The sequence below is a fragment of the Peromyscus eremicus genome, chromosome 10 (assembly GCF_949786415.1).
Source record: "Peromyscus eremicus chromosome 10, PerEre_H2_v1, whole genome shotgun sequence".
Classification (NCBI taxonomy): domain Eukaryota; kingdom Metazoa; phylum Chordata; class Mammalia; order Rodentia; family Cricetidae; genus Peromyscus; species Peromyscus eremicus.
This window is the reverse complement of record NC_081426.1, coordinates 9,935,759-9,957,479: the sequence shown is the minus strand read 5'-3', so window position 1 is coordinate 9,957,479 and position 21,721 is coordinate 9,935,759. Positions and strand designations below refer to the sequence as shown.

The 21,721-nt window shown below is 42.2% G+C and overlaps 1 protein-coding gene across 1 annotated transcript; it reads left to right on the top strand.

Moving 5' to 3' along the window:
• The first annotated feature begins 608 nt into the window (after window positions 1-608).
• LOC131920849 (cytochrome c, somatic-like) lies at window positions 609-14,077 on the top strand. The gene is made up of 4 exons (XM_059275311.1): window positions 609-729; window positions 7,459-7,584; window positions 13,229-13,427; window positions 13,909-14,077. The coding sequence occupies exons 1-4, from the start codon at window positions 609-611 to the stop codon at window positions 14,075-14,077; spliced, it is 615 nt and encodes a 204-aa protein (XP_059131294.1).
• The last annotated feature ends 7,644 nt before the right edge of the window (window positions 14,078-21,721 follow it).

The window sequence follows — 21,721 nt, the reverse complement described above, 5'->3', positions numbered from 1 at the left end:
TGACTAGACAGAAATTGGTACCAGCGTTATGGTGTATTGCTGTGACAGACCTGACCATATTGCTTTGGGGAGGATTGCAGAAGGACTTTGGAACTTTGGGCAAGAGAAGCCATTGAGTGTTCAAAGCTTGGTGAGATGTTCTGTGGGAGCTTAGAAGAAAAGAATGTTGACAGAAGTGCAGATGGTGGAGGCCTGGCTTGTGAGTTTCAGATGGAAGTTTGAGAGTTACTTAAAGACTCTCACGGCCATTGCTTATTTGCTATTTTGAATTAAGAGTTTGTGGTCCTGGTCAGCTGGGCTGAGGAGTCAGCCATGATTAACAAGAGATTGGCATCACTGGTGTGAAACCTTTGCTTCATGGGTACAATTTATGCTCGTGAGCCGACGCTGAGAAATGAGTGGTAATTACGAAGAAACCAGCATCTTCGAGGTGAAATCTTCTGGGAAGTGTTTCCTCAGAGTCAGCACATGCAAGCTGTGTTCCAGAGGCGGCCAGCACTGACAGCCAACCTGGAAGTCTAAGAATCCCCCAGGTGGTGCTGGGCTTGAAGGTCTGAAGGGATCACGAGAGCAGCTGAGACTCAGAAACATGAGAGGCCGGGAGAAGCATGGGTGAAGAGGCTGCAGCTCACCGGCAGTTGAAGGCCTGGAGTAAAGGGACCATGAAGACAGGGGAGGCTGCCAGTGAGAGCACAGCCCAGTGCGGCAGAGGACCCCAGCATTTTGGAGGTGCCAGTACCATGGGATGACCAAGAACAGCAGCAGCAGTGGAGGGGAGCAGCCAGAGCCCAGAAGACAAGCTGTGTGTGCTGCAGAGGGCAGAGCTGGAGAAGAAGTGACTCATGCCCCCTGGAGGAGCCCAGAAGACAAGCTGTGTGTGCTGCAGAGGGCAGAGCTGGAGAAGAAGTGACTCATGCCCCCTGGAGGAGCCCAGAAGATGATGAGTGAGTCCCAGACATTAGACATTGAGTTATTTACACTGTGGGAGTTTGGATTTTGCTTTGTTCATATTGTAACTGTGCTCCGGGTCTTCCCTCTTGAAGTAGGAAAGTATTATTTTTTATTTGACAGGAGCCTACAGTGGAGATTTTTTAAATATATTCAAAAAATTTAAAAAGTATTTATTTTTAAGACCCTTTACTCTTGACAATTTTATACATGTATACGATGTACTTGACCCTATCACCCTCTGCCTTCCCCTCTCATGCACCCTTCCCAACACATTCTCTTTCCTTCCTTCCTTTCCATTTTATGTCCTTTCCTCTTCTTTAAAAAAAATCACAAAACAAAACAACAATAACAAAACAAACAAAAAACCACAACTAAAACAAAACAGAACAAAAATCAACCAACCAACCAAACAAAATCCCCACATGGCCCAATTAATAGACATCAAACTTTAAAAAAAGAGAGAGATTTGGGGGTTCTGAAGAGACTTGGGATTTTTAAGAGACTGGGTAGTTTTAAAGAGACAACATTTAAAGTGTTTGAATTTGTAAGGTTGTGGGACTTAAGTTTGTAAAATGATTTATATTGTGATGTTTATATCAATGTGTGATCTTGGGGATGAACAGAAAGGGAAGGTTGTGGCTTGACAGTGATGTGTTTGTGTGTCAAGTAGACAGGGGATCGTTTGTGCTGGCTGGTTTTGTGTCAACCTGACCCAAGCTACAGTCATCTGAGAGGAGGGAGCCTCGTTAAGAAAATTCCTCCAGAATGGGCTGTAAGCAGAAAAACTTGTAGGGCATTTTCTTAATTCATGATTGATGGGGGAGGGCCCAGCCCATTGTGGGTGGGGCGCCCCTGGGCTGGTGGTCCTGGGTTCTATAAGAAAGCAAGTTGAGCAAGCCATAAGGTTAACTGTGAATTTTTAATGTATACAGCATAGAATAAACACTCCTGTTCTAAAATAGAAGAACCAGGCATGACAATGATCAATCACACCAAAGCAAAGCCAAATTCCAGTAGGGCAAACACTGAACCCTGACGTTCTGTGCCTGCACCTGGGACTTGTAATCAACTGGGCCCGGAAAAGCTTAGCTAGCCCCATCCCTCTAGCTCTGCTGCCTTCAGCATGCACAGATTCCCTCCTGGGCTGCCTCAGTTCTGGGCTTTTTGCTCTCCTTGGCACGTAGTTCATGGTCCTGGCATCTCCAATGTAATGGACTCAACATTGCAGCTAAGGCTTTATCATCACAGCTTTCCACAGTGGCCTCTCAGGACCTGTGCGCAGGGACTCCTACCCTGCCACACACTGGCCTCATCTGCTCTCTCCCTCAGTATTGCGCCTTCCATGCCCTCGAAACCAGTACTACATGAATGGCATTGCCAACTCTGTTGCCAGCTCAAGATGTAGCCAGCCTTCTGGGACCACAGCTGTGTTAGCTTCTGTGTGCTCACCACGAGGGAACGCTTTTATATTGTCCCATTGAAGAACACCGGGTTTCTTTAATGACTTAATCTCTTTAGTAGTTACGACTGCTTTGTTGTCTGTGCTATGGTGATATTTTATTTGTGCTGAAATGTGATTTTATTTGTATGTTAATAAATAAAGTTGCCTGGAGATCAGAGGTCATTAAGCAGAAGTCTGGCAGTGGTAGCACATGCCCTTAATCCTGATCACATGGCAGGCAGAGTCTGTGTGTTCAAGGACACAGCCAGCATGGTGACACACGCCTTTAATCCAAGTACCAACCATAGAGATCTGGAGGTCTGTATAGACAGGCAGTGACGAGAAAGTCATGTGGTTGGGTTTAGAGCCAATGAGAAGGCAGAACAGAAAGGCAATAAAAATACAGACACACAGGAAGTAGGTCTCTTTCTCAGGGGAAGGACGGCAGTGGCAGGAGTGGTAAGAAGGTGGTCTCAGCTCTTGACTACTGCTCTCTGATCTCCGGGCTTTTAACTCTGCATTTCTCTCTGTGTTTCTTGTTTAATGAGACCGTTTAGAATGTCATCTACACTGTGCTGTCTTTGACCAATCCTTAAGCTTGCCCAGACACTTTTCCTTTGTCAAATAGACTGTATCTGTTATCTTTACATTCAACTCACTCAGGTTCCCAAGATGCAGGCAGAATAAAGCCAGATTCTTGACCAAAATATTGCAAAGAGCCCCTAACACAACCCCTGATAGATCCCTGCTGTTCTTGTTGTACCTGTTTCATGAAACCCCCAGAGACCACCAAGGAGCCAGTTTCCGATGCAAGCACATAAGGATCTTTTTATTGTCGGGTTCGGACCTAAGCCACCACATGGCAGATGGAGGGAAATGCGGCAGTGGTGGCGGTCCCAGGGGTAGAGAGTATTTATAGGGAAAAACTGAAAGCCAGGAATTACATGCTTGGGATTGGGTAGAAGGGATATGGGGCAAGGTGATATTTTGAAACTATTGGTCTAGACTTTTGGCACAAAACCACATTTAAAACTATCGGGTTGGACTTTTTTCGGGGGGAGAACCACAGCTTGCTGAACAGGATTATCTGGGCTGCTCAGCAGGATTATCTAGATATCTTCAAGGGCCATAAACCACAGACAGAATGTTTGTGGGAGCATACTGCCCTGTATCTGGTCTAGTTGTCATGGCACATTCCTGAGGTCCTTCCTGGAACTGAATGCAGCAGGTGGTCTAAGATGGTGGCCCTACCCTAAGATGGGGTCTGTATTTCCTTCACATTCTCAGAAACCTCATGAGTTAGGCCTCCACTGTCTTGCATCTTTCTCAGCATCCTCTTTTCCAAGCTCCCACTGAGGTGGCTCATTAGTCTTTGTTTACTGTATTCAATGGCATTCCTAGCCCAAGGTTCTCTTCCACATTCTTCCTACAAAACAGTTCTAGAGGCAACAAAGCCACACGTTCAGGTTTGTTACAGCCATGACTCACTTCTCAGGACTAGTTTCTGTTTGTGTTCTGTGACTGTCACAGAACACTCTGACAAAAGCAGCTTGAAGGAGAAAGGCTGTTTCAGCTAAGAGTTCCAGGTTACAATCATCATTCTTGGAAAGTCACAGAGGCAGGAGGCTGAGAGAGCTGGACACTTTGCATCTGAACTCAGTAAACAGATAGCAGCCAGGTGGTGATGGTGCATGCTTCTAATGCTGGCACTCTGGAGGAAGAAGCAGGTGGATCTCTAAGTTTGAGGCCAACCTGGTCTACAGAGAGAGTTCCAGGACAGTCAGGACTACCCAGAGAAAACCTTGTCTTGAAAAAAAACATAAATAAATAAATAAACAAACCGACAGACAGACAGCAAAGAAGCATGCATGATGCTCAGTAAGCTCCCTTTATTCAGTCTACAGATTAGCCCATGAAATGGTTCCATCCACCATCAGAGTGGATCTTTCCACTTTATTCCAGTTAAAAAAAAAACGAAACCGCCGGGCGGTGGTGGCGCACGCCTTTAATCCCAGCACTCGGGAGGCAGAGCCAGGTGGATCTCTGTGAGTTCGAGGCCAGCCTGGACTACCAAGTGAGTTCCAGGAAAGGCGCAAAGCTACACAGAGAAACCCTGTCTCGAAAAAAAAAAAACAAAAACGAAACCTTCACAGGCATGCTCAGTGCACACACACACACACACACACACACACACACACACAGAGTTTATTAATGCATTATTGTAATAATGAATTTTATATGACAGAAGACTGACAGATGCCCTCAGTTGCTACTTCTCTGCCCATCTAGAGCCATAGTCTTTTTTGTTGTTTTGTTTTCTGAGACAGAATTTTTCTGTGTAACAGCTCTGGCTGTTCTGGAACTTGATTTACACACCAGGATGGCTTGGAACTCACAGAGATCTACTTGCCTTTGCCTCCTGAGTGCTGGGATTAAAGGCGTGGGCCACCACCTCCCAGCCCATTTTTTTTAAAAAGTGGAAAGAAAGAATTGTAACTACTCCAGCCCTGAGGACAGCTATCGTACCCTGCCTGTATTCAATGGATTCTTAGTCTCTCAGAAAATGCCTTATTTTGGATAGTTTTTATTTCTTTATTCGGGTTCACTGATTCTTTTTATAACATCTAAACTTGTATTTATTTTATGCTGTGAAATTTTTATTTTAGAATTCCGTACAAGATTTTAATTTATCCTGCATTACTTTCATGTATTCATTTAAATCCTTGGGCATATCTATACTATTTCTGAAAGTTCTTTTAAGCTTCTCGTCTAATCCTATTGTCTGATTTCTGGGTCTGTTTCTATAGGTTTATAGTTCTGTACTATGGGACACACTTTGTGTGTTTTTTGCCGGTCAATACTCTTTTTTGGATGTTGGACTTAAATTTCACACTACCACGGGCCAATGTTTTTAAAAAAATTTTTAAATTCACTTTGTTCTGTCAATAATTTACTGGCAGATTATCTTAATACTTTTTAGGCTTTCTTTTAGTTTTTTTTTTTTTTTTTTTTTTTTTTTTTTTTTTTTTTTTTTTTTTTTTTTTTTTAAGGCATATCTGGAGTAAACTCGTAAGTCTAATTTAACCCTGCCACTAAGGTCTGACCTATCTGAGGTCTACTGAATTCCTCATACATGTAGCAAGGATTCTCTGTTCTGGAGCATGGAGACCTGGTTGAGTTCCAGCCCTGTGAGCTGTGGGCACTATTTGGCTCACACTTCTGGGTAATGGAGACCTCATTGAGTTCCAGCCCTGTGAGCTTTGGGCACTATTCGGCTCACATTTCTGGGTAATGGAGACCTGGTTGATTGAGTTCCAGCCCTGTGAGCTGTGGGCACTATTCGGCTCACACTGTCCATGTAGTTGTCCTTCCACAGCTCACTATTCAGCCTCACGTTGATTGTCAGGCAGTCACATCTGTGCAGACTTCTGGATCTTTCTCTGTCTAGACTCCGTCTTAGCTATAACTATGATCTCCACCTTTACCAGGAGACCATTAGACTCTCTCTGGACTTTCTTTTCCAACCAATTCCAGAAAATTGCTTCAAGGAAGAAAACAAGAGTAACTGTAGGTAGGGTCTATCTTGCTTTAGACTTTTCTGTTGGACATTAATGTACCACATTGCCTGTGTTTTAATGTCTGAAAAATGGTTGTTTCATATTGTCTAATTACAGGGTGGGAGTTATAAGAGAAATGGCAGACCGTAATGACTCTTACAACAAAATATTACTTTTTGAAAAAACTGCATTGCGTTTACATTTAGTGTGTGTGCACACACATCATGGCACGTGTGTGTGGCCGTCAGAAAATAACACGAGGTCGTCGGTTCTCTCCTTCCATGTGGGGATCCACCAGGCCGTCGGACTCTGCAGAATGTTTGCACAATCTGAGCCGCCTCAGCAGCCCTTGCAAACAAATTTTCCTTCAGAGACCAGATCCATTGTATATGCTACATTTTAGCTTAGAAAAAAAATGGGACTAAGATATCCCACAATGCAGTGGACCTGAAATTTGTAGTGAGGTACTAGTCACAGTTGAGCTTGTAGTAAACACAGCAGAGACTATCTTTAGAGACAACTATATTCCAAATCCTATCCGCAGGTTCCTGTCATCTCTCTTATATCAAAACTTTTTTCCTCAGAAAGTCTAAAATATTTTTTTAAATTAGCAGGCTTACAGGAAGGAAAAGTGTCTCCAGTGCTGATAGATTTAGCAGATGGTGGAGACTCTGAGGCAGACAGGAGAGCCATCTGGTAGGTCTTTCCATGTAGTTGCCGATGTATAGACACTGAGACAGCACCCGTTTCAAGCAGATTAACTCCTCCCTTCTCTTGTCAGATAAGAGCATACCTTTGCTCGACTTAGATCTGCTTCACAGAGGCTGTTACTGCTTCTCGTACATTAACTTCACCAACAGCTGTGAATTGTGTAAGCCTCGTGACTCATCTGCATCCAGAGATTGTGCCATTCAAGTTACTGAATGTTATCTATGTACAAAGCTCTAGACAGAACTGGAATAGTGTGTGTGTGTGTGCACATGCACAAGTGGGGGGTAGGGAGGTGGGGGGAGGGACAGAGGGAGAGAATCTTCTACTGGGTCAGTATTCTGTTCTCTCCAGAACGTGACAGAAGCGACTGTGAAAACCACGCTCGTGTCCGTGTGGGACTGGTTGGGGCACCATTCAGTATTTCACAGTCTGAACAAACAGCTCCTCAGTGTCAGCCTTTACTCCACTGACCTCTTTTCCTCCACGTGGAACCATGGCTTAGATTAGTGGTTTGTATCTGTGAGGAAAGTCAGAGCTTCAAGAACACACGGCCTAATAATAAGTGTGTGAAAGTCAGCCTGACGGAAGCAAGCCTCGTGCCTACTGCAGCCTTCTCCATTCTTCAAGCTGAATTAAATGCCACTTCCTATGAGAAGCTGTGACTGTCAGGTCTACAAAGCAACTAAGCTAGGCTGTGGTACTGGGCTTTTTAATCAAACACTAACCCAGATGTTACTGTAGTTATTTTGTGGTTGTGTCTAACTTATTAAAACTTTAAATTTATCCTTGATAATGCAGGAAACCTCATTAAATTCCGAGCCAAAAGTGAAGTTGGTGAAATTTTGCCACAGGCCTGCAGCATTAACTCCTGCCTGAGTTTCCAGCCTTCTTGCCCAACTTCAGACTTGCCAGCCCCCACACTGTGTGAGCCAGTTTCTTAAAATAAGCCTACACACACACACACACACACACACACACACACACAGAGACACACGGGCACACACACAGAGACGTACACAGACATGCATACAGATACAGACACACACAGAGACACATACATACACAGAGACACACACAGACACACACATAGAGACACAGAGAGAGACACACACAGACACAGAGACACACACAGACACATATGCATACATATACACAGAGACACAGACATGGACACATACACACACATGGGCACACACACACAGATGTACACAGACATGCACACAGATACAGACACACACAGAGACACATACACACACAGAGACACACACAGACACACATACAGAGACACAGAGAGAGACACACTGTAGCATGAATCTTAACAGTTCTTATTAATAAGATCAAACCCGAGGTCAGTTATTGGGGTAAAGGCTGGAAGGTCAGAGTACCAGAACAAGCCACAGCTATCTCACCTTGTCAATTCCTCAGCTGGTCCTGTTTCCTCAGACTGGAAGCTTCTGTGTCCTCATCCCAATGGCTCTCAGAAACCTGAATGCTTAACCAGCCAAAATGCTTAACCAGGCCAAATGCTTCTAGTTTCTGGTCCTCATGCCTTATAAACCTTTCCGCTTTCTACCACCACTCCCTGGGATTAAAGGCATGAGTCACCATGCCTGGCTGTTTCCAATGTGGCCTTGAACTCACAGAGATCCAGAGGGATTTCTGTCTCAGGAATGCTAGGATTAAAGGCATGTGCTACCACTGCCTAACCTCTATGTTTAATATTGTGGCTTTTCTGTTCTCTGACCCCAGATAAGTTTATTAGGACACACAATATTCTGGGGAACACAATACCACCACAACACACACACAGACACAGAGACACACACAGACACATATGCATACATATACACAGAGACACAGACATGGACACATACACACACAGAGGCACACACATACAGAGACACACAAAAAGACACACAAAGACACACATACACAGAGACATGCACACAGGCACACATACATATACACACAGAGACACATATATACACACACAGACACATACACAGACACACAAAGACACACACACACAGAAACACATACACATACAGACACACACACTCACACACGCACATGAAGAAAGATTTTTTTTTTTTTTTTTTGGCAATCTGACTGAACTAGAAGCATTTGCTAACATCCTGTCTAGGGTGATTTTCTGTCCCCTGCTCATTGCTCACTATGCACTGCCTTTATTTTCATGATTACGTGTCTTCTAGCTTCAAATATTTACGGTTATATTCTTAACATACCCATGCTTGTTAAGGACAGGCTAAGTTGCTATAATTAAGAGATTTAAAAGTAAGAATTGAATTTGTCTCTGTCAACAGTCAGGAAGGCAGGCAGTCTAGACGAACAGGGTGGCTTTGTTCCAGACGGTCAGAAAGTGAGCCAGGGTCCATACTGTCACCCTGTCACCCCAAGTGTGGTTTGTGTCTAGATGTTCAAGGGAGGCAAATTCTAACGTCCTGTGCGTCCACGTCACTGAACCACTGCCAGGTCCCCATACCTGTCTTCCAGCTCGTGTGCTAACACGACTGCAAAGCTGACTGAAAGGCACTGAGGTTGCTTCACTTCTCCCAACAATGCAGCAATTGCTGTTTATCTTTCCACTGTGGACTTGGCCAGCCTCACTGCACTGCACCTTTTCGTGCGTGTGAGCTATGACACCTATTCTTCTCTCCCCCTCTCGAGCTGCACGGCAGCTCGTCAGTTCTTAGGAAAAACCATGGTTGTAAGAAAGGCTTCCAGGAAGTCCTCAGGCTTGCTAGGCAGTGAACATCAATTCAGGTTTTTACTTCATTCATCTTCCTCCTGCTTCACTCAGAACACGTCACTGAGATCTTATCTTCTTCTCCGTACCCTGGTCTTCTCCCTGTAAGAAGAAGGAGCATCTGCTGGTCGTTAGGATAAAGACTTGGGCAGTGACGAACTTCAGAATTAAGTTCACTGAGATGGGCAAGGCTTAAAGGGTGACAGAAACCCCCTTATGCAAGGCCACCAATGTAGACCTACTGATCATAAACTCAGTATGTGGGGCCCAGGATTTGTGTTTGGGCAAGCCTTTCCGGGAAATGACTCAAGCCGAAGACTGAACACTATGGCCTTGGGCAGATGGTGGAAACTCCACCTCCATATTAACAAAGATCTGGGAGATAACATGCCAACCAGTTGCTGCACTACGTCCTCTCAGACCCATAGACAAAGCCATAGCCTCTGGTAGAGCCTTGGCTGGCCACTCCAGTGTCTAAGGTGTCTACTGGATCACGTCTCCTGGTTCCCCTTTCTTGTGCCTTTGGCTCTCTTTCTTGATCCCAGTCAGAGCGAGCCCCTTTGTCTCAGGCTTGGGACTCCTAGCCAGATATCTTCAGTTTATCTATTGCTTTGTCTGTTTAAACCAACCCCTTCCTGAACCCCCTTTCTGTTTTTGTCTTTTGCTTCAGACTCCACAGTTATGGATCAATTTAGCTATACCTCACACCTCCCACTTCCTGGGAAGAGCCAGGAACCACCCGCCCCACCTTCTTGCAAGTGAACTCACTGGGCTGGCTGATCAGGTGAATGGAACTTGATAAACAACAAGATGTACCAAGGGTTTATGGTAAGTATATCTGTGGGAAATTTTTAGCAGTCCCTCAGAAAATTAAACAGAGTTGTTTTATGACTCAACAATTCTACTCCCGTCTGTGTGTGTGTGTGTGTGTGTGTGTGTGTGTGTGTGTGTGTGCCTGATATAGTTGAAAACATATATCTTATAAAAACTTACATTAGATGCTCATGACCACACTGTTCACACTGTGTAAAATATGGAAAAGACCTAAAGTACTCAAGAAACAAAATGGAATATGCTTATACTAGAACATTATTTAGCCATAACAAATGGAGAAATGCTGTCACATGTGTGAACCTTGAAAATAGGTGCTAAGCAAAAGAAAGTAGACAAAAAGGCCACATACTGAATGTTTATATTGAAATGCAAAATCCAGAATTACCAAAATCAGAGATAAAGAAAATTAGTAACTGCCAAAAGATGGAGAAAAGGAGAGGCAAACTGCTGAATAGACATAGAGTTCTTTTGGGAGGTAATTAGAATGTTCTAGAATTAGATAAGGGCCATAATCATTAATATGCTGAAGCAAATACCCTAAAATAATGGACTTCATACTGTGCTTTGTAGATGTAACCAACCGTCTTATTAAATAAGAAACACAGAGCCAATGCAGGGATGAAAGCCCAAGAGGTCAGAGCTAAGAGCCTTACCCGCCTGCTGCAGCTATCCTCTTCAGCCAAGAGACCTCTCCGAAAGAGACCTACTTCCTGTCTGTTTGTCTTTATATAGACTTTCTGTTCTGCCTTCTCATTGGTTGTAAAACCAACCACATGACTGCCTCATCACTGCCTGTCTGTATAGACCTCCAGGTCTTCTATGGTTGGTGTTGAGATTAAAGGTGCGTGTTTCCATGCTGGCTGTATCCTTGAACACACAGAGATCTGCCTAGCTCTGCCTCCCAAGAGCTGGGATTAAAGGCGTGTGCCACCAATGCCTGGCTGTGCTATGGCTTGCTATTAGCTCTGACCCCTAGGCAACTTTATTTATTAACATACAAATAAAATCACATTGCAGTACAAATAAAATATCACCATAGTGCTTGAATTCCAAACATCACCTGGGCTCTGGCAACTACCAAGCAGCAATCTATGTGAAAATTATGTGGGATTTTTAGTTGACAGTAGACTGAGTCTTATGATCTCACTGCTGAGAAAAGAAATATACTTCTACTTTCTCTTTTGGGCCATCAACCAGCTCCCAAATCATGATACAAAGACTTATTATTTGTTATGAATGCTTGGCCTAGCTTAGGCTTGTTTCTGGCTAGCTCCTTTAACTTAAATTAACCTGTTTCTCTCTACCTTTTGCCTTGGGGCTTTTTCCTTTATTTCCTTTCACTACTCCTCATGTTTGGCTGGCTGGTGGCTGCCTGGCTTCTGGCCCCTGGCATCTCCCTCATTCTCTCCTCTCTTCTCTCTTTTTCTCTTCAAGCCTAGATTCCTCCTCCTATTTATTCTCTCTGCTTGCCAGCCTCGTCTCTCATTCTTCTGTCTAGCTATTGACCATTCAACTTTTTATTTGACCAGTCATGTTCCTTAGGCAGGCAAGGTGAAACAAAAGCAACACATTTTTACATAATTAAACATACATCCTTACATCATTAAACAAATGCAGCATAAACAAATATAAGACATCTTAGCCTAGTTAAACAATATTCCACAACATGTACTCTTTAATTGCAATTGAGGATCCTAACTCAAGGAGGGAACGGTCCTTCCTGCTGCTGTTTATCAAAATGTTCCATTTCTATGGCATTAGGTTTATTTCTTGGAATTTAAGACATAATTCAACAATTAGAAAGAAATGAACTATTTACTATGCAATGAAATGAACAACTCTTAAGAACACTTTGCTGACAAAAGGAGCTAGATTACGAAAGGCAACATTTTTAGCACCATTCACACAAAATTCTGGAAAAGACAAGCTGTAGGGACAGAAATTACGTTGGTAGCTGATATGTATGACTGAAAAAGGTCATGAGATGGCGTATCGTGATTGTGGTGGTAGCCATACAACCAAATGTTTAACAGCTCACTGAAGTACATGCCAAGCTCCTTAGTGAAAATAGATGCAAATTTTCTCAATAAAACACTTGTAAACCAAATTCAGGATAATGTAAAAAAGAACATTTACCATGGTCAGATTGGTTTAATTCCAGGAATATACATGGTTAAAAGCCACAAATAAATAAATATAACACTTCACAGAAATGGACTTGTAGCTAGAGTTTTCCTACCTGGCCCACAGTCAGGACAAATCTCTCTCACCTGCCAGTCCCACAGCCGCTCAGACCCAACCAAGTAAACACAGAGATTTATATTGGTTATAAACTGTATGCCACGTGGCTTACCGGCATCTTCACATGCTGTTTGTCATCATGGTGGCTGGCAGTGTCTCTCTGCCTCAGCCTTCCACTTCCCAGCTTTATTCTCCTCCTTGTCCCGCCTATACTTCCTGCCTGGCCACTGGCCAATCAGTGATTTATTTATTGACCAATCAGCAACACACTTGACATACAGACCATCCCACAGCATGGACTCAAGGGCAGAAATCATATGACCCTCTCAATAAACAAAAGGAGGCTTTTGACAAAATCCAACATCCATACATGATAAAAGTCTTAAAGAAACTAGTAATGAAGGGAGCATATCAGAATATTATAAAGGCTGTACATGACAAACCTATAGCCAACATTATGCTAAATAGAGAAATACTCTAAGCATTTCATCACTAAAATCAGAACTAAGACAGGGTGTCCATTCTTGTTCAGTATAGGCTTAAAGTCTCAGCTGGAGCAGTGAGACAAGAGAGAAGCCCAAGGGATACAGTAGGGAAGGGAGAAGTTCAAGTATCCCCATTTTCAGATATGATTCTACACCTAAGATTAGGAAGGCGAGAGCAGGACATTCATCATTGGGTCACAGCAGTTGTGGTGTTGACCACCTGGGAACAAATTAAAAATAGGTGATGTTGAGAAAGGCAAGAAGGTTTTTGTTCAGAAATGTGCCCAGTGCCACACTGTGGAACAGGAAGGCAAGCATAAGACTGGACCAAATCTCCATGGTCTGTTTGGGAGGAAGACAGGTCAGGCCACTAGATTCTCTTACCCAGACACCAACAAGAGCAAAGGCATCGTCTGGGGAGAGGGGAGAGGATGCCTGCTGTTAACTGTTTTTTATTATCTACAGTGGCTGCCCCTTAAGCCACAGCTGCCCTAATCAGCGAATGCAACTCCTCTATTATCAGCAGCGGTTTGGGTCAAGGGCTGCAGCCTGAGGGGATTTTGTTCCCTCAGGCACCAACTCTTTCATAGCTACTAAGGGAAACTTTATTTAAATCTAAAGAATTCACAATTCAAGGTTTGAGGTGGAATTCTACTCGCTCAGAGAGGCTGAATAGAATAGCAAGTAGCTAACCTTCTCCATTTGCTGGCATCTTCCAAAAAATCCAGCATCCTTCTCTCAGCCCCCACTTAAAAAAAAAACCCTTGCTACACATGGTTCCTCCTTACCACTTCCTGTCAGCTACTTGCTGACTCAGCCTCCTGCTCAAAGGTTAATTTTATTTAATCAAACATCCTTGAATTGTTAACAAAACCAGTAGGAAAAAAATGCAACACACTTTAAAATAATATTCCACAACAGATGCCTGGTGGCATATTCAGAGAGTCCTAGGAAATACATCCCTGGAACAAAAACAATCTTCACTGGAATTCAGAAGAGGGGAGAAAGGACAGACCTAATAGCTGATCTTAAAAAGACTACTAATGAGTGTTGGACCCCAAAGTTTAGGGTCTCAAGTGGGAGCCCCTAGAACCCAGACTCCAGTCCAGTTGATGCAACAACACGAGGAATTTATTGGCTTCTGTACAGAAGGGCAAACTCTGCTCGTAAGAGCAAGAGCTGCATCTTACTGCAGCCCCATAAGGGCTTTTAAAGGAAAAACCTACAAAACCCACAAGATTACAATTCCCATACAATTTCATGGCCTGATCACAGAGGGGGTACAGTTATGTAAACCTCAAGGGGGGTATCAGGGCGGGAGTGGAGCTTACACACAGGTCATGGTGGTCCTTCCTGGAACACCTGCAACTATCCCAGTCACAGTTGAGCACATCTCTTAACAGAAATCTTTTTACATTGTTATATTGTTACAGGGGTGATTGAGTAGTGGCTGAGTCAGGTTGCCCTGGGAACTAGATTTTAAGTTTCTCATTTCCTGGTGCTTGAAGTTTCTCTCTTCCTGAGGCTTGGGGGTGTAAGCCTGAAGGGCTAGGGTCTTTCAATGAGTAATTCCACTGCCTTATTTATTACAAAACAAATATCTCATGGCTTTTAATGTGTACTGCAGTTTAATTAATACACCAAAATTCAGATCATGAATGGCTAACAATGTTTTTGTTGGGCAGTCCTGATTTAAGTAAAACTGACCTGTAGTAAAGTGGATATGATCTTTTTATTTTTCTATTTATTTATTTTTTTGGTTTTTCGAGACAGGGTTTCTCTGTGTAGCTTTGCGCCTTTCCTGGAACTCACTTGGTAGTCCAGGCTGGCCTCAAACTCACAGAGATCCGCCTGGTTCTGCCTCCCGAGTGCTGGGATTAAAGGCGTGCACCACCACCTCCCGGCCGATATGATCTTTTTAAATAACAATTCCAGTTGTATAAATACTATCTCTGTTCTCCCTTTCTCATGATACGACTGGACGTAATTAGTGAAGTTCTACTTTTCACAAAGATGGGGGTGCCACCTCAAACCTATTGAATGATTTTAAATTTATATAACTGGGCATGTGAACATGTTTAAACATTGGGAAAATTCTATCACCATCTCAGAAATGAGAAGACTCCCTCTGTAGTCCAGGCTGGCCTTGAACTCACAGAGATCTGCCTGCCTCAGCCTCCCGAGTGCTGGGATTAAAGACATGTGCCACCACTGCCCAGCTGCAACTGTCTATTCTTGATGATGTCGCTTTAATTATAATTCCCTAAATTGAAGGATGCTGCCTTTTACCACTGAAATGCACTTACTGTGGTTTATGTATAACATCAGATAAAGAGTATTTAGCACTTCTTTATAGTTGATCTATAAGTTACAATGCTTTTAGAAACCAGCAACTTAGAACTTACTTTTGAATCCTTTATCATCTAAGACTATGTAATTCAGAGTTGTCCTTAAACATCCATTCAGAAACACACAAAACTGGAACTTCTGTATATGTGTGATTGCTAGTGACACTTCTTGCCAACTCATTAGATGGAAAGGTTAAAATAAAGGAGATAGTTTGTAAGTTTAAAAAGAAGAAAGAGATTATGAAGACTACTTTAGAGTTGATAAACACATTCAGCAAAGTGACAGGATACAAAATTAACATACAAAAATCAATAGACTTTCTATATGCCAAGGACAGAGATGCTAAGAAATAAAGGGGAAAACGGTTTCCTTCATAACTGTCTCAAAAACAAATGGATAAACAAACAAAAACTTGGGATAGCGGGGTGGGGGGTGGTACACGCCTTTAATCCCAGCACTCGGGAGGCAGAGGCAGGCAGATCTCTGTGAGTTCGAGGCCAGCCTGGGATACAGAGTGAGTTCCAGGAAAGGCACAAAGCTACACAGAGAATCTCTGTTTTGAAAAAACAAAAACAAAAACTAAACAAAACAACAACAACAACAACAAAGCTTGGGATAATCCTAACCAAAGAAATAAAGATTGCTACAATGAAAAAATTCTCAAGAAGACACTAGAAATAGTGTCTCATACTCATGAATTAGAAAAATCATCACTGCAAACATGGCTATTTTGCCAAAAGCAACCTACAGATTAAATACAATCTCAGTCAAAATCCCAATACCATTTTCACAGAGAAAAAAAACAACCTTTTTTTTTTTAATGTTTTAAAATTCATGTGGAATCACAGAAGAATCCTAAGCAAAAAAGAATAATGTCAGTGGCATCACTGTACTTGATTTCAAGTTCTGCTGTGGTTTCATATTCACAAAACAGTGTGGCACTGGCACCACAACAGACAGACAGATAAATGAAATAGAATTAAGGACCTAGATATAAGCCCACATGGCTACAGCCACCTGATTTTTGACAAAGACTTAAACATTTGTTTTGTTTTGTTTTGTTTCAACAAATTGTGCTGGGAAAACTGAGTTACATATGCAGAAGAATTAAACTAGATCCCTATTTCTTACCCTGCACAAAACCAACTCCAAATTGATCAAAGACCTTATCATAATTCCTGAAACACTGCAACCATTAGAAGAGAGTAAGTTAAACACTTGGCAATCTAGGTGTCTCTGAATAGGACTCTAGTCACTTGGGAAATAATGCCTACAATTAACAAATGGGACTTCATGAAACTGAAGAGCTTCTGGACAGCAAAAGAAATAGTTATTTGAGAGAAGAGACAGCCTGCAGGTTGGGAGAAACTTTGCTAGCCTTACACTTGGCAAAAGATTAGTATCTAGAATATATAAAGAACTAAAAAAGGAAACAAGGAATCAAACTACCCAATCAAAATGTGGACTTAGGAAATGAGCAGATGTTCAACTTTGCTGGCCGTCCTAGAAACACAAAGTAAGGCTGCACTGATTCCAGCTTGCCCCAGTCAGAATGTCAGCCACGAAGAAAGAAAGAAATAGTAGCAGATGTGGACAGAAGAGACCCCGTAGACAGTGCTGGTGGGAATAGAAACCATTAATCCAGCCACTGCGGAAGTAAGTGTGGAAGTTTCAAAAACAAACCAAACAAAAAATTACAATCCATCTTCTACATGACCCATAACCTAGGTGTACCATTTTTGGGTACTTATCCAAATGACTCCAAGTCAGTTTTTCATGGAGACATTAATGTTTATTACAGCACTACTTATGTAATTGAACTATGGAGCTAACCTAGGTATCCAACAACAGAGAAATGGATAAGGAAAATGTAGTACATATGCACAGTGGAATTTTTCATCCTTAAAAAAGGAATGAAATCATGTGATTAGCTACAGAAGATCATCATATTGAACGATTCTAAACCATCTCAGAAAAACAGATGTACATTGCTCTCATTTGTGGTTTCTATATTTTACTGAGATACATAAAACTGTGTATACATGTATGCTGTGATCCTAGAAGTAAAATTCTCTAGGGGGACAAAGGAGACTAATGATAGGGTGGAGAGATGGAAAAAAGAGAAGGCTGTAGGCTTTGGGGACCTTCCCCACACCCCATATATGTACTTATATGTACCTTATATGTACATGGAGAAGTATGACCAGCCACTATTACTGTGTCCTGCTCTCTTCTTGACTAGTCTTAGTGGCTTGCTCTGAGCACAGGCCCTGCCTCCATGAAGTCTGGCATGGACACTCTATTATGTCTTTCATCTCATCAGCTGTCCTTGTCTTCTCTTATGAGTTCTGTCTCTGTTGAAATAATTATTTTCACACTTATGCTCAGCAATTCTCAATCCTCTGTTTTTTTATTGTTACTTATTGTAAAAATTATCTTGTTCCTTTAGTGGTGCCATGGTTGCTCACTTCCTGTGACCCTGAACTGATATGAGTGCTTTCTTTTTTGTTAAAATTTTTTAAAGATTTTTTTTCACGTTATGTGTTTGTTTGCCTACATGTGTGTTTGTGTACCACGTGCATGCTTGGGGCCCATGAAGGTCAGAAGAGGGCATTAGATTCTCTGGAACTGGAGTTACAGACAATTGTAGGTGCTGGGAATTGAACCAGGGTCCTCTATAAGAACAACAAGTGCTCTAACCTGTAGATGTAACCATCTTGTTAAATAAGAAATACAGAGCCCAATACGGAGTTAAAAGCCAAAAGGTCAGAGCAATAGCTAAGAGTAAAAACCTTACCCTTCACTGCCGCTACTGTCCTACCTCTCCGCAAGAGACCTACTTCCTGTGTGTTTGTCCTTTTTATTGACTTTCTATTCTGCCTTCTCATTGGTTGTAAACCCAACCACATGACTGCCTCATCACTGCCTGTCTGTACAGACCTCCAGGTCTTCTATGGTTGGTATTGAGATTAAAGGCGTGTGTCTCCTTGCTGGCTGTATCCTTGAACACACAGAGATCTGCCTGTCATGTGATCGGGATTAAGGGCGTGTGCTACCACTGCCAGACTTCTGCTATGGCTTACTATTAGCTCTGACCTCCAGGCAACTTTATTTATTAACATACGAATAAAATCACATTTCAGTACAAATAAAATATCACCATACTAACCCCTGAGCCATATCTCTAGGCCTGTAATTTATTTTTCAAAGAGTTATTGTTTGTATATGTCTATGTGTTTGTGTGTGTCTATATATTTGTAAATGATAGCCCAAGCAAAGGAACTAACCAATCATGGACTGGAAAAACCTTAGCCTGCAATCCAAAATAAGCTTTTTATAATGTTTATCATTGTGGAACCAAAATAAGACCAAAATGCTTTCACCCCAAAACTAAAGGCCTAAGACTGCTCCTTTTTAGCTACAGGCCATAAGTTACTGGAACAGGCCAGAAGTTACTGAAACCAGTCAGTTCAGTTTCCAGAAACCAGGAAGTGTAAAAGTACAGAGTCACAAGGTAGTCAGGAGGTAATGGCTGCCGGACTATGGAATGTCCTCTCCCTGGCCCCCTAGGCAACTGCTTGACCATAGAATGTCCCAACCCTAGTTTCCATAGTGACTGTGTAATCACCAGACGCCCCCATCTGGGGGCAGCCAATGAGAAATAGTGGCGGGCAACCACTCCCTTAGAAGTAAGATTAAGCCATGATTTCTAGAAAGCCCCTAGAAGCGAGCCAATCAGAATTGTACCCCTACTAGCACCCCTAAACGATGTAACCTTGTGATTTTTCCCTTTAAAATTTGAGCTTGCAGATAGGTGGGCACTTCCTCCAGCCTCCACTGCGTTGGATCTGTTGGACGAAGTCCCTGCCTAGGCTTGTATTGCATTTTGGATATCCCGAAATTAAACCTTGCTTTTGCATTCCGATTTGCTCGTCCTTGGTGGTCTCTCTGGGGGTCACAATCTGGGCACAACATTTCAGGTATTTGTTATAGCAACAGAAAGCTAACATATCATGTAAGATTATGATGCAATTTTCAATATCATTATTATTTCTGACCAAGTATTTTGTTTTGAAAGTCAAAAAGTGAAAGTAACATTTTTTTTTTCTACTGGGAAGGAGTAAACATCAATACCCTTTGTTATGAAATGGCTTAGTAGGTACTCTGTCCCACTCCATGGGCCAAGAAGATATTATCAGAGTGTACAGCTTCAGTTGTGATTGTCAGTATTTTTAAGAAGTTGTGTCTTTCTAGCCAAATCACTTACCAGAAAGTAAAAGTTGCCAGTTAAACCTTGACTACTATAACTCTAGATCATGACTGTCTTGAGAACAGTTGAAGGATAAATGAGCTTTGTACTTTGAACTAAAGAGTGAGGGCCTGGAACACTACGAAAATCTGAGGTAACAGTTCCATCCTTGTAACTTAGAACAGAGTCCGCTCCTTGAAGCCAACACAAGAAAGTTTTCCTTTTTGGAAATGGTCAGAAACTGTACTATTTGACTATCCCTGGACTTTTCGTGGTGCTTTTCAAGTAAAATCAACAATAATTCCTGAAACCTTACCAGACATAAAGCATGGTGCCAGGCCCTGAGAGCCTGTGAGCTGTAAACCTGGCTCCTCTGCTGATTACAATTTGGTGCAGTGTGACACAGACCATGGGAGAGAAATAACAGCAGCAGTTCAGCTTCAAAGTGTGGGTGTTGCCACACAGCAGCAAGTGGCCGGAGGACGGTAAATTACATGTCCCAGAAGGTCCCATTTGAGCTGTGCTCCCATAGAGCAGGATTGGGCTTTGTACAGATGATGGCAGTTGATTTATGAAGGGTAGGGGTATTGTGGATAGCAAAGAAGGGAGGGGGAGGAGCTGACCAAACCTTGAAATTCCCTCTATTAGGATCTGTTTAAAAGGATGCTGTAATTTTCTCGCATTATCTGGGTTACCCATGATCCAGCATACTGATACAAGCTTAAAAGTCTTCGCTAGCCATTGTTATGAGGGTGTTTTTCCCCTAAAATGGCCTGCTGACTAACAGGAGTTGGGGGAGGGGAGCCATATCACAAAATGAAAGGTTCAGAGAATAAAGAAATGCATTCTGGGGAACTGGAGAGTGGTTGTATTTAATTTTACATTTTAACGTGAATCAGGATAAAATGAGCCCATACACCATAAAGTTTACAGTCAATTTAAATAAAACAATTGACTCTATTTTAAAAAGTTCAAGAGTAACACGTTTTGAAAGGGCTACAGTACCTATGCTTCAAAGTGAGCCAAGGGAATGTGGAATTGTGCCAGCTAGACCTCTAGGATACTGAATGAAAGACTGTTCCAGGGTCTAGTGATCATCATCTAAGAGATGGAGACAGAAGATAATCACCATCTGACAATGGCAGATTTGGAGAGAAGGAAAAAGCCTAACATCTGGGCAATTAAATTCTTAATGACTTGTGACCAGGCTCAACTGTATTGTCTGTACTGGGAGGGCACAATGAAACCCATTTATTCGAGGTGTAGATTGCATCCCCCACCCTTAAGCTATTAAGTTCAAAGATGCAGCTACCCCAGGAAACAAAGCCTTCACATACAGCCTTCCTGGTTCTCCCCTCTACTCCATGCTGGCTACGTTTTTATTCTGAAAGCTCCCTTCACCATTTTGAGGAATCTTCCTCTCAACAGGACATTGATATCTGAGCAGAACAGAAAATTGTCCCTATTTCCAACCTAAAGGTGGTATATTTACATAAGCTCCTCTTTCATTTAAATCTGTCTTAATCCTCAAGGATTTAATAGTTGAAATGCAAAGTTTGTTTTTAATAAATAAAAAGTCAGGTAAAGCAAACTTCACCTGGAGAATTTTACCATATCACTTTTCTTCCTTTAAAAAATGTTGTCTTCTTTAAATGCTGTTTGATTTCACATGATATTTGTACTTTCCAAGATAAAATATTCAAATGAAAATGTATATGCATATGTGTACGTGTGTGAGTATGCATATGTATATAAAGGAGTTCAGATCTAACCTCAAAATGTGCTGCTTTGGCATATTGATTATTTGGTGTTAAAAGGAAGTTGAGAACCAGTTCTTGACCTCAAGTGCTTCAAATATGGTGTTTCTCCTTTGGTAAAGGAAACTTACATTTCTACAAGAAAATTCCACTGTAAAGTTGTCCATGCCAAGAACACAGCTACTTGTGGAGCCATCTTTTGTCAGGAGTCTCTTACCTGCAGGACTGGGCAGTGCTATTCTTTTTACAGTTTTTTCCTGGCCCTCTGTACTTCACCACCACCCTGCAAAAGCCCCAAACCCCTTATCCTTTCTGTAACACAGGTTGATATGACAATCATCTGGCCACTTCCTTGAGTCTCATAGTTCGATGGAACTCT

Coding starts and splice junctions, on each gene's coding strand:
- LOC131920849 (XM_059275311.1), top strand. CDS start 609: ATGGGTGAAGAGGCTGCAGCTCACCGGCAGTTGAAGGCCTGGAGTAAA. Junction 7,585..13,228: donor CTTGCCAGCCCCCACACTGT/GTGAGCCAGTTT, acceptor AATTAAAAATAG/GTGATGTTGAGAAAGGCAAG. Junction 13,428..13,908: donor GAGGGGAGAGGATGCCTGCT/GTTAACTGTTTT, acceptor ATTCCACAACAG/ATGCCTGGTGGCATATTCAG.